General features: G+C 39.2%; 5 protein-coding genes and 1 non-coding gene across 6 annotated transcripts; 2 read left to right on the top strand and 4 right to left on the bottom strand.

Moving 5' to 3' along the window:
• Nucleotides 1–84: 84 nt before the first annotated feature.
• SPAR_N02190 (S-adenosylmethionine-dependent methyltransferase) lies at nucleotides 85–1,287 on the bottom strand (the record flags this gene model as incomplete). The annotated part of the gene is made up of 1 exon (XM_033912958.1): nucleotides 85–1,287. The coding sequence occupies one exon, from the start codon at nucleotides 1,285–1,287 to the stop codon at nucleotides 85–87; it is 1,203 nt and encodes a 400-aa protein (XP_033768849.1).
• A 351-nt stretch (nucleotides 1,288–1,638) lies between these two features.
• On the bottom strand, nucleotides 1,639–2,301 carry YPT53 (Rab family GTPase YPT53; the record flags this gene model as incomplete). Its single annotated transcript, XM_033912957.1, has 1 exon — nucleotides 1,639–2,301. One exon carries the CDS (start codon nucleotides 2,299–2,301, stop codon nucleotides 1,639–1,641), a length of 663 nt encoding a protein of 220 aa, XP_033768848.1.
• A 525-nt stretch (nucleotides 2,302–2,826) lies between these two features.
• On the bottom strand, nucleotides 2,827–4,590 carry APP1 (phosphatidate phosphatase APP1; the record flags this gene model as incomplete). Its single annotated transcript, XM_033912956.1, has 1 exon — nucleotides 2,827–4,590. The coding sequence occupies one exon, from the start codon at nucleotides 4,588–4,590 to the stop codon at nucleotides 2,827–2,829; it is 1,764 nt and encodes a 587-aa protein (XP_033768847.1).
• A 765-nt stretch (nucleotides 4,591–5,355) lies between these two features.
• SPAR_N02160 (uncharacterized protein) lies at nucleotides 5,356–7,287 on the top strand (the record flags this gene model as incomplete). The annotated part of the gene is made up of 1 exon (XM_033912955.1): nucleotides 5,356–7,287. The coding sequence occupies one exon, from the start codon at nucleotides 5,356–5,358 to the stop codon at nucleotides 7,285–7,287; it is 1,932 nt and encodes a 643-aa protein (XP_033768846.1).
• Nucleotides 7,288–7,900: 613 nt separating this feature from the next.
• Nucleotides 7,901–8,809, top strand: RPS7B (40S ribosomal protein eS7; the record flags this gene model as incomplete). Its single annotated transcript, XM_033912954.1, has 2 exons — nucleotides 7,901–8,044; nucleotides 8,381–8,809. The coding sequence occupies 2 exons, from the start codon at nucleotides 7,901–7,903 to the stop codon at nucleotides 8,807–8,809; spliced, it is 573 nt and encodes a 190-aa protein (XP_033768845.1).
• A 276-nt stretch (nucleotides 8,810–9,085) lies between these two features.
• Nucleotides 9,086–9,200, bottom strand: SPAR_Ntrna5L. The gene has a single exon. It is a non-coding gene; the product is annotated as a tRNA-Leu (tRNA).
• Nucleotides 9,201–11,563: the final 2,363 nt, after the last annotated feature.

Raw genomic sequence — 11,563 nt, 5'->3', positions numbered from 1 at the left:
GAATTTTCCGCGCGGGTAACATTCCGAATGGTTCGGACGGCTGTGCCAGCAACTTTCATGTAGTGCAATTAGATAATTGTAGGCCTATGATTCATTAAGTGGGTTCCATTTTAGGATCCAAAAGTGGCACATGTATCCAGGCATGGCACAACTTTCTGGACCCGCGTAGCGGCCATACCCACAAAGTACTCCGGATTCTCTCCGTATTAATTCAAAGTTCAGGCGATTTGTAGCAATGTTTATGATATCATCGCTAGAAAGCTCTAGACCCATCAGTGGTGTATGGTCATTAATCTTGTCTTGGAATCCGGAGTAAGGATTAACTTCGTAGGTAGTTTCAACACCATGGTCATTTTCGAAGTGATAAAGAAAAGGGCCGAAATTGCACCAGATTCCGCCTGGTTTTAAAACGTGAACAATAGTATCCAAATAATCCAAGATATTCGATCCGGTATCTATAAAAAAGTTTGTTACTACAACATCTTTGGAGTTTTCGGCCTTTGCTCTATTTAATTGCATCCTTCGCGAAAATGTATAATGTGACGAGATCTTTGTGCCTTGATTTCGACCATAGCAATCGACAAACGAGCCAGCGCATATCGACATAGACCCCATACCTTTATTTGAAGAACGCGCCTCTATGTCCGGAATCTTGATGGGAGACAACTGATCTTCGATTCTATTCCAGTGGGAAAAGCAGTGTATGAAGGGATAGATGATGGTTTGGTTTTGGAGTAGCCCTGCATTCAAGAGGTATTGAGATACAAGCAGCATGTGGTAGGAAAATTCATTACCTTCACAATTGTAGCCCATCCTGCCAAGATCCACGAGAAGGCGTCCTGTACCGCAACCTGGTATCAAAATGTCGGTTTTAGGAGGTGATAGGGTCTTCAAAAATGGTATGAGCCTCGAATTCAAGCCGTTACGTTCGGAAATGGCTTCAGCGGACCATTCCCTATAAACTTGCGTAAGTAAAGAGCAGGTTTTACACATATCCGAATCGTTGGGTTGTACTATTTCTTCCGGTCTAAAGCTTATTGATTGCATGGTATATTCGGCGATGCTTCTAAAGAACTTGCCGTTCTCTTGAATTGCAGCTTTCAGGTTTGCTAAATATTTTGTATAGCTTGGGACCATTGCTTTCTGACGATCCGAAATCGATTCCCATTTCTTCACTCTTAAATTGTAAATTTCCTTCAGAGCATACTCTTCATACTTAAGGAATGATATGATCACTCGAGCCATAGCTTCATTCTCTCTTTGATCTGCATATTCGTGCCCATCCATAGTAAAATATTTCCGATATGTATCTACTTCTAATTTGTCTTGTCCGATTCTCGCCAACTTTACCATTGGGACATTGTCAAAATGACGTTAGCTGATTTTGTATAAATTACAAACTATCATACGTAACGTAGAGGCCTTGTGATTTTCGATCTGGAAATGAAAATTCCCACCCCTAAAAAAAGTATATTGGCTGCGGCTAATAGAAGTGAGACAAAGAATGTGCTTGTTTTGCAAAATTAGTTGACAGTTGTGAACACTATTTTGCCTGTTGTCGCTGCAAATCGCTCTTTTGAATGGCAAGTCTTGCTAAGACACTGAATATCCCGCGTTTTCTGTTGTTTTATTTACTGTTTAGCAGTTACAACTCCCAGTCTCTCTGGTGCCTTCTACAGTTGTTGATTCGAGATCGAATCGTTGATTGTCAGTAATTGTGTGATCATGGCCAGAGTTTTGTTGTGTGTTTTGTTTAGGATATGGTACTTTTTCACCCACTGTTTGAAATATTTGGTGTATATTCTCACCAGTCTTAGCGCTTGCTTCAAAATACAAGAGGTTTTCTCGTTTGCAAAGACTTTGTACTTCCGGTTCCTTCATAGCCCTATTTGAATTTTCGCCATCATTATTCAACAAATCTATCTTGTTTCCCACCAGTGCAATAACAATATTTTCTCCCACCTTCTCGTGTAGTTCTTTGACCCAGTTTTGGGCCTTATAAAAAGACGCTTCATCGGTAACATCAAAAACTACCAAAGCAGCCTGAGCGTTTCTATAGTACATAGGCGCTAAAGGAGCAAATCTTTCCTGGCCTGCCGTATCCCATATTTCAAATTTTATGACCTTGTTGTCCTTTGTAATTCTCTTTGTCAAAAATGCGGCACCAATGGTAGGTTCTCTACTCTCCTTGAAATCGTTAGATACAAATCTGAGGACTATTGAGGACTTGCCGACGGCAGATTCTCCAAGTAAAACTACTTTAATAGTAAACCTTGGGATAGCTGCTGTGCTTGTATCCATTCTACTTGAATTTGATGTTGAAAAAATGTAATAAATAAGCTAGATCCAACTCTATTTGGTCGTTTTTATGTTCATTCAGCTGGCCTCTCCCAACATACGACATGGAAACTATTTATTAAACGCTACCAATTTCTTTTTATGTACATGAGGATGAGGCTTTGCCCTTTAAGGGACCCCCTCCCCCTGGAAATTGATATGTCAGGGTATGGCATATCACCAAGTGCGCTACGCGATATAAAGTTGGAGTGGAGAGACAAACAGAGTCTGGAATGCTTCCTAAAATTTATCAGTTACTTAAATGATAGACAAGTCATCGGCAAGCGAAAATTTTCTTGACTCTTGTCTTTATGAATTCTAATTATTTACGTTTGGCTCTTCTATAACATTTTTTTTAGTTTACGCACTCTGGGGAAAAGAAGACGACCTTCTCTTATAAAATGCTGAAAATAGCTTCATATCAAAGACCACTTAATGTATGTACAATTTTTTAAAACTTCCTCCCAATTTATATAAATAACAGCGTATTTAGTTTGAATACTTTTCCCTAATTCTGCGGATACTATCTTCCAAACTTAATGCTGGATCCGAAAAGAACATCAATGTAGTGTCTTGATTGCTCAATTTTTGAATTGAGTCCATCACTCTCCTCTTCCATTCGTCTGCCTTTTTATCCATAAATGCACCATACATGCCATAGTCATTTTGTGAAGATGGAACATAGTAGGTATCGGTGTCTAGGCTAGGTAACTGTCTCTTCGGTAACGGTGGGGGCACAACTCCTTTAGTATTATTCTCATCTTTATTGCGGCGTGATAGTCTTATACTTTCGGTTTGCTCTTCTGTCAGCAATGGCTTTTGGGTGGAAGGAATGGGAGGTGGCGGAGGTCTTCTCCTGGTACGTGCGGTAGATTTGGTTATTTGCATCGGTTGCTGTTGCAATTCGATAATATTGTTCACTTCCTTCATAACTTCTTCATCATGCGATGGGACATCACTCATGGAATTGGAGCAGCATCTTATATAAATAGCCAGAATCTGATTCGGAAATTGTAAAGCAGTAGTGGTATACGCTTCTAAATCATGTTCACCAGAATCACCAACCAGAATAAACTTTTTTTTGGGAAAATCCCTTAATATATTAGTTATTGGCTGAATTTTTCTATTTGCACTTGAAGTCATTATAGTGGAAAAAAAATTGCCAGAATATTGTTTCAAAAAAATTGGACCTGGAGGGAAATTTGTGCAAATATATTCTTTCAGAAGAGGAAAAGTTTGAATAGGAGAGTTGGAAACATAAAAGAAATCAACATCTGCAACGTCATGTAAAGTCTTGTACCAAAGAGGAACACCATCTACTACCCACGATTTTACGTCATGGATAAATACGTTACGAAACATCGATCTCCTGTCACCCGTAACGCCAGTATGCTTGATGGTGTCATCAATATCACTAATTAAACCAATACCGTAGGGCGAAACATAATTAACCGGAAAGGTTTCGGATATGGGATCTGCACGACCTTCTGTAGGGGCGTCCAATGTAATATTGATCTTAGAAGGTAAAAAATCTGTTTCTGCCTTGATTAATAAATTACCATAAGAGTCCGTGGTACCAAAAAAGGAAGCCGTATCCCCACCAAGCCTATCTTTGGGCAAGAGATCTACCACTATTGGAGTATTAGGAACTTTCTTCGACAAAAATCCTTGAATTCTTTCATTTAAAATATCTTCCTCTTGAATTCCCATATGTAAATACCTATTCTCGCTCTTTGAAGACAATGAACTCTCTATACTTGACTGGGAATCGGTTAAATCTCCAGAATCCTCTTCGAGATGAGGGGGAGCGACAGGTGTAGCATCGGCCTCCACGGTCCCCGTCCTAAGATATTGTTTGCAGAGAGAAAGCAACCACCTATTTCTTCTGCTCGCAGGGTTCCCTGGATAAGAAACAGCACATCTGACAGTAGTTTCGAAATCTTTACGGGGAGCACTTAAACCGTCAGAGTTAACTAAGTTAGTTGTGGTATAAGTTGGGAAATACGTTATCATAGTATTATGCGGCAATTGCACAGGCGAATCATTGTAACCTTCGAAGGAATTCGTAGTGCTCCTAATGCCATCCATCGTCTTTTGAGATATGGATGACGTCAAGTTGGGAATATAGACATCCTTTGTGGTTCTTATGAGGTTCATAAACCGTTGTTTCTTACCCATTCGTGGATCTCCAGAAGCAGAACTACTGGTAGCAGCCGCAGGAGAAGAGCTTTCATCGTAATCTTGACCATTCATTTTTTTATTCTTTCTCCAAAGCAATTTTTTCCCCCTTTGACGGAACTTATAGCCAAGTTTCAATGTCCTTGCCTGTGTTAATGGTCCCAAGAATAGACGGCGATTACTAGACAAACTCTTTATAGCCAACAAACCGACAGAACTAGAGAAACATATGACACCGTTTACTGAAAGCCTCGTGCAACCCACTATTTGCGATTTATATGCCTTAATGATGCTGAATTTTCGACCTGGATCACGAATAGTATAACGGCTTCGTATACTTTATGTCTCCTGAACATAAAAACCAACGGAAGGTACACAAACCAGTCACGATGAATAAAGTAACCGTAAAGATGTTGCCACCCTATTCTACTGCCTTATCTGCCCGAAAACTGTTGGTAACCTCGTTTGGCAAGTTGGACCGCGCCATCATCATCTCCGGGGCCACGTGACCCGCCACGGCTACACTTTGCGCGAAGGTTACGATGTCCTACTCGATGACTTTGACCTTTGGATCGAAAGCTTCAACATCCTGTCTGCATTTGTATGCCCACATTGTGCATAACAGTTGCTTTTTTGTGCCATATTTGGATACCTTGCCTTTTGGATAAAACTAACTTATTTCTCATTACTTTCGCAAATAAATAACACTTTTACAGCATATTGTCACAAAGCATCATCTTAGAAGATATAAACAGTGACTAATTGGTGACAGAACAATTTTCTTTGAAAAAATTATAGAAATAGATAGAAGAAGGGACCGGAACCTCAAAATTTCATTCCATGGTGCACATCACTCTGGGTCAAGCAATATGGGCGTCCGTTAAGCCGATAATCAAGATTTATTTGATTATAGGTGTCGGCTTTCTGATGGCTAAGATGGGAATTCTGCCAGTGGAGGCAACAAGAATCATTTCCGATATCGTGCTAACGGTTTTACTGCCCTGTCTGTCATTTAACAAGATCGTCGCTAATATCGAAGATGAAGACATCAAATCTGTCGGAATCATCTGTTTATCTGCCCTCCTAATATTTGGCACTGGGCTCTTTTTCGCATATGTTGTTAGGCTACTCCTGCCTGTTCCCAAACAATGGTATGGCGGTATTCTTGCCGGTGGTATGTTTTCGAATATAAGTGATTTACCAATTGCATATTTACAATCCATGGATCAAGGGCTTATATTTTCAGAAGAAGAAGGTAACAAAGGTGTGGCCAACGTCATTATATTTCTGACGATGTTTCTAATTTGCATTTTCAATTTGGGTGGGTTTCGACTGATTGAAAGTGATTTCAAGTACAATGACGATGAAAATGCTGCTAGGATTTCAGAAACAACGGCGACGCAACCCGCAGTAAGTGCAAATACCATTAATACGGATACAAACAAGAGTTTATTGTCAAACGAGCCACAGCTTTTCAATGATAAGTACACCGCTCGCGATACTCTCACTGAAACTATAGGTACAAAGGCGAATGGAAACGCAGACATATCCCCAATATCAAGACAATCAACAAGCAATATAGCTCCCTTGTCACCATTACACACTTGTTCAAATTCAAATATTACAAAACCAGTCCATACAAAGGCAAGAGATACTATTGCATGCCTTCCAAGCGAGGGGTCACAGGTAACTTCTGGCTCAAATCCGTTAGATAGGCAATCATCTGCTTCAACGATACATTCCTATAACACATCAGAGAGTTATAACAGTAGCATAGATACTATGAGAGCACGTAGAACTCCGAGCCAACCGAGAGCTTACAACACTGCTACAGCCCTAGAAGAGAATTGCCTGGATGAAAAATACCCAAAAAATATGTCTATGGCGGCGTTGGAACCTGTTCGCTCCATTGACATGCGCGCATTGCCCTCTCAGAACATACACCATCTCATCAGGGAATACTCCAATGTTGATCAATATGGTCATCTAAGGAGGAACTCCAGTTTATACGGTATTGATATGAACGATGCTCATTCAATTAGGTCAAATTCCACTTTACAAACTATAAAAACTGCCAACCTAACCAGGATCTTAACATCAGATGCTACTGTAAGTAAAAAGGATATTGAAACCTCCGGCGAATCATTACCAGAGTGGATGAAGAAATTCCCATTAACCCCGTTACTGGTGTTCTTCCTGAAGAATTGTTTAAGGCCGTGCTCTATGGCTGTGATCATTGCCTTAATTGTTGCATTCATCCCATGGGTCAAGGCTTTATTTGTGACTACAGCTAATACTCCTCATATAAGGCAAGCACCAGACAATGCACCACCATTAAGCTTTTTCATGGATTTTACAAGTTATGTTGGCGCAGCAAGTGTTCCATTTGGGTTGATATTATTAGGAGCAACTTTAGGAAGATTAAAAATTGGCAACCTTTACCCAGGATTTTGGAAAGCTGCTGTGACACTCGTCATTTTGAGACAATGTGTCATGCCAATTTTTGGTGTCCTATGGTGTGATCGGTTAGTGAAAGCCGGATGGGTTAATTGGCAAGACGATAGAATGCTGTTATTCGTTATAGCAATCAGCTGGAACTTGCCAACAATGACTACCCTTATATATTTCACCGCCAGTTTTACACCGCCAGAAATAACAGACCCAATTCAAATGGAATGTGTTTCCTTTTTCTTAATGCTGCAATATCCGCTAATGGTTGTTAGCTTGCCATTTTTAGTCTCTTACTTTTTGAAAGTACAAATGAATCTTTGATGTTAATCCACTAAACAAACGATTATTACCACTCCTAATCACTACTTTATTGAGGGTTAATATTAACATTCGTCATTATATAGAATTAATAAAGAATATTTATTTATAGAGAATGATCGGTCTCTCTACATTATTTCCCTGTTGATCTACCACGATCTTACACCATAGAGAAATGTTCAGTTGAGTTTCGTACGCGGGAGTAGCGATACTGAAACGGCAACTGTCTGTCATTCTGCGTAATAGTTTTACGGAAGGAACGGAAAATAACGAAAATTGTCAAATCTTTACAATCTCCATCCGTACCTCTTTAAAGCCGTACATTACTTTAATATTTTTGAAAATTCAGTATTTCGAAAAGCAAGCGGCCGAGCAAAATGCAGGCCAAGTGTGCGGACCGTTACTTGGTGACTTCCCCAAATGTCATTCAGTCACGCTCCAGACACTATGGGTTTCCGGCCTGCCTCTAGGGAAGAATGGGGCCACTAGGCGCCTTAATTCGCGGCGAGGGAAATGCTGAACACTATTGACTATGATTATAATATACGTTATTTGACTTTAAACACGCAAATAGAAGAGAAACCAACACGTTAAAGACTAGACACACAACTGAGCAATGTCCTCTGTCCAATCCAAGATCCTATCCCAAGCTCCAAGTGAGTTGGAATTACAAGTCGCCAAGACCTTCATCGATCTAGAAAGCTCCTCTCCAGAATTAAAGGCTGACTTGAGACCATTGCAAATTAAATCTATCAGAGAAGTATGTTAAATTATTTTGTTTGGGTGCAGCAACATTGTGATTCCTTCCAGTGACGTTTTTTCTGAAATCCCAAAAAGAGTCATTTTGAGTAGTATTTACAAGGAATTTTCACATCTTCCAGTCCCAGTAACTTAGAGCGCCGTCAAATACCGTGGACACCGTTGTGATGAATTTGGGAAGTATAATGCCTCTTTTAATCAGTACCAAGTTGGATGGATAAATAAAAGTATACAACAAAGATCTTGCGCCAAGAAGCAGAATCACAAACCCGTCTTTGATACGAATGATCGAGTTCAGTTACTAACTATATTTCAACGCTGTTTGATTATTGCTTAGATCGATGTTACCGGTGGTAAGAAAGCATTAGTCCTTTTTGTTCCAGTTCCAGCCTTGTCTGCATACCACAAGGTCCAAACCAAATTGACCCGTGAATTGGAAAAGAAATTCCCTGACCGTCATGTTATTTTCTTGGCTGAAAGAAGAATCTTGCCAAAACCATCTAGAACATCTAGACAAGTCCAAAAGAGACCAAGATCCAGAACTTTGACTGCTGTCCACGACAAGGTTTTGGAAGACATGGTTTTCCCAACTGAAATTGTTGGTAAGAGAGTTAGATACTTGGTCGGTGGTAATAAGATCCAAAAGGTTTTATTAGACTCCAAGGATGTCCAACAAATCGACTACAAGTTGGAATCTTTCCAAGCTGTCTACAACAAGTTGACTGGCAAACAAATTGTTTTTGAAATTCCAAGCCAGACCAACTAAATAGTGAGATGACTATCATTTTCATCATTTGTCATACTTTAGAAAAGTAATATTAAGGAAAAATAATAAAAAAAGAAACATAGTTATGAGAATACAAAAGGAGGTCCAAAAAATAGGCTTTTTTAATTCAAGTAAAATAATTATGAATGTATACTTAAATATATTTTGTATCTGTCAATATAGAGATGCTTTAATTGGTGTTTTAACATATTCAAATACGTCTTACCTCAATCTCTCGGGTTCTGAACGCAATAAATAAAAAACATAAAAAATTAATGGTTGCTAAGAGATTCGAACTCTTGCATCTTACGATACCTGAGTATTCCCACAGTTAACTGCAGTCAAGATGTTTTCTTGAATCAGGCGCCTTAGACCGCTCGGCCAAACAACCACTTATTGTTGGAAATGATACCATAAATAATCATTAAAATACTACCTAAAAATATCAAACCTAGACATTGGAATTAGTTAGCTAGTCAGAAGAAGAAAACTGAGGAACAGGTGAGCTCTGTGGTAACCATTGGAAATTCTAGAAGATCCCACGTGACTTTAAGAAGATGCGATGTCTTATCCAGGCCATTGTCCATGCATTATCTGCTATTTCCGCCCATTCCTTGATTGCGTATTACCTGTTTCAGCCGTCTATAATCATGGCTTCATTAAGTATAAATACAGGTCAAATGACGTATATATAGGTAATTAAGGCAAGTTCTGTTGGAATGAAATTCTAATATCATCTATTTAATAGTATATTATAATATGCGGTGCAAGAGGATGACATAAAGATTGAGAAACAGTCATCCAATCTAATGGAAGCTGAAATGCAAGGATTGATAATGTAATAGGATAATGAATAACAACATATAAAAAGAAAGAAGATAAAATAATAACACTATGTAGAACTATCGATTCCCTTTTGTGGATTCCTATATCCTCGAGGAGAACTTCTAGTATATTCTATATACCTAATATTATAGCCTTTAGTAACAATGGAATCCCAACAATTATCTAATTACCCACACAATTCTCATGGTAGCGCCGCCTGCAGATGCATTTGAAACAAAAGTCACAAACATTATCGACAGACTAAATAATAATGGCATTCATATCAATAACAAGGTCGCATGCCAATTAATTATGAGAGGTCTATCTGGCGAATATAAATTTTTACGCTACACACGTCATCGACATCTAAATATGACAGTTGCTGAACTGTTCTTAGATATCCATGCTATTTATGAAGAACAACAGGGATCGAGAAACAGTAAACCTAATTACAGGAGAAATCCGAGTGATGAGAAGAATGATTCTCACACCTATACGAATACAACCAAACCCAAAGTTATAGCTCGGAATCCTCAAAAAACAAATAATTCGAAATCGAAAACAGCCAGGGCTCATAATGTATCCACATCTAATAACTCTCCCAGCACTGACAACGATTCCATCAGTAAATCAACTACTGAACCGATTCAATTGAACAATAAGCACGACCTTCATCTTAGGCCAGAAACTTACTGAATCTACAGTAAATCATACGAATCATTCCGATGATGAACTTCCTGGACACCTTCTTCTTGATTCAGGAGCATCACGAACTCTTATAAGATCTGCCCATCACATACACTCAGCGATATCTAATCCCGACATAAGCGTAGTTGATGTTCAAAAAAACAATATACCAATTAACGCTGTTGGTGATCTTCAATTTCACTTCCAGGACGACACCAAAACAACAATAAAGGTATTGCACACACCTAACATAGCCTATGACTTACTCAGTTTGAATGAACTGGCTGCACTAAATATTACAGCGTGCTTTACCAAAAACGTCTTAGAACGACCTGACGGCACCGTACTTGCACCTATCGTAAAACATGGAGACTTTTACTGGGTGTCTAAAAGGTACTTGCTTCCGTCGAACATCTCAGTACCCACAATTAATAACGTTCACACAAGTGAAAACACACGTAAGTATCCTTATCCTTTCATTCATCGGATGCTTGCGCATGCCAATGCCCAGACAATTAGATATTCACTTAAAAAGAACACTATTACGTATTTCAATGAATCAGATGTTGACTGGTCTAACGCTACTGATTATCAATGTCCCGATTGTTTAATCGGCAAAAGCACCAAACATAGACATATCATAGGATCACGGCTAAAATACCAAAGTTCATATGAACCTTTTCAATACTTACATACTGACATATTTGGGCCTGTTCACAACCTACCAAAGAGTGCACCATCCTATTTCATCTCATTCACTGATGAGAAAACAAAATTCCGTTGGGTTTATCCATTACACGACCGTCGCGAGGACTCTATTCTCGATATCTTTACTAAGATACTAGCTTTCATTAAAAACCAGTTTCAGTCCAATGTTTTGGTTATTCAAATGGACCGTGGTTCTGAGTACACTAACAAAACTCTCCATAAATTCCTTGAAAAATATGGCATAACCCCATGTTATACAACCACAGCGGATTCCCGAGCACATGGTGTCGCTGAACGGCTGAACCGTACCTTATTAGATGACTGTCGTACTCAACTGCAATGTAGTGGTCTACCGAATCATCTATGGTTCTCGGCAGTCGAATTTTCTACTATCGTACGGAACTCACTAGCTTCACCTAAAAGCAAAAAATCCGCAAGACAACTCGCTGGGTTGGCAGGACTCGACATCAGTACTTTATTACCTTTCGGTCAACCCGTTATAGTCAATAATCATAACCCTGACTCCAAAATTCA

The sequence above is a fragment of the Saccharomyces paradoxus genome, chromosome XIV (assembly GCF_002079055.1).
Source record: "Saccharomyces paradoxus chromosome XIV, complete sequence".
Lineage (NCBI taxonomy): Eukaryota > Fungi > Ascomycota > Saccharomycetes > Saccharomycetales > Saccharomycetaceae > Saccharomyces > Saccharomyces paradoxus.
The sequence above is the reverse complement of the archived record's forward strand: the minus strand, read 5'-3'. Positions and strand labels throughout refer to the sequence as shown.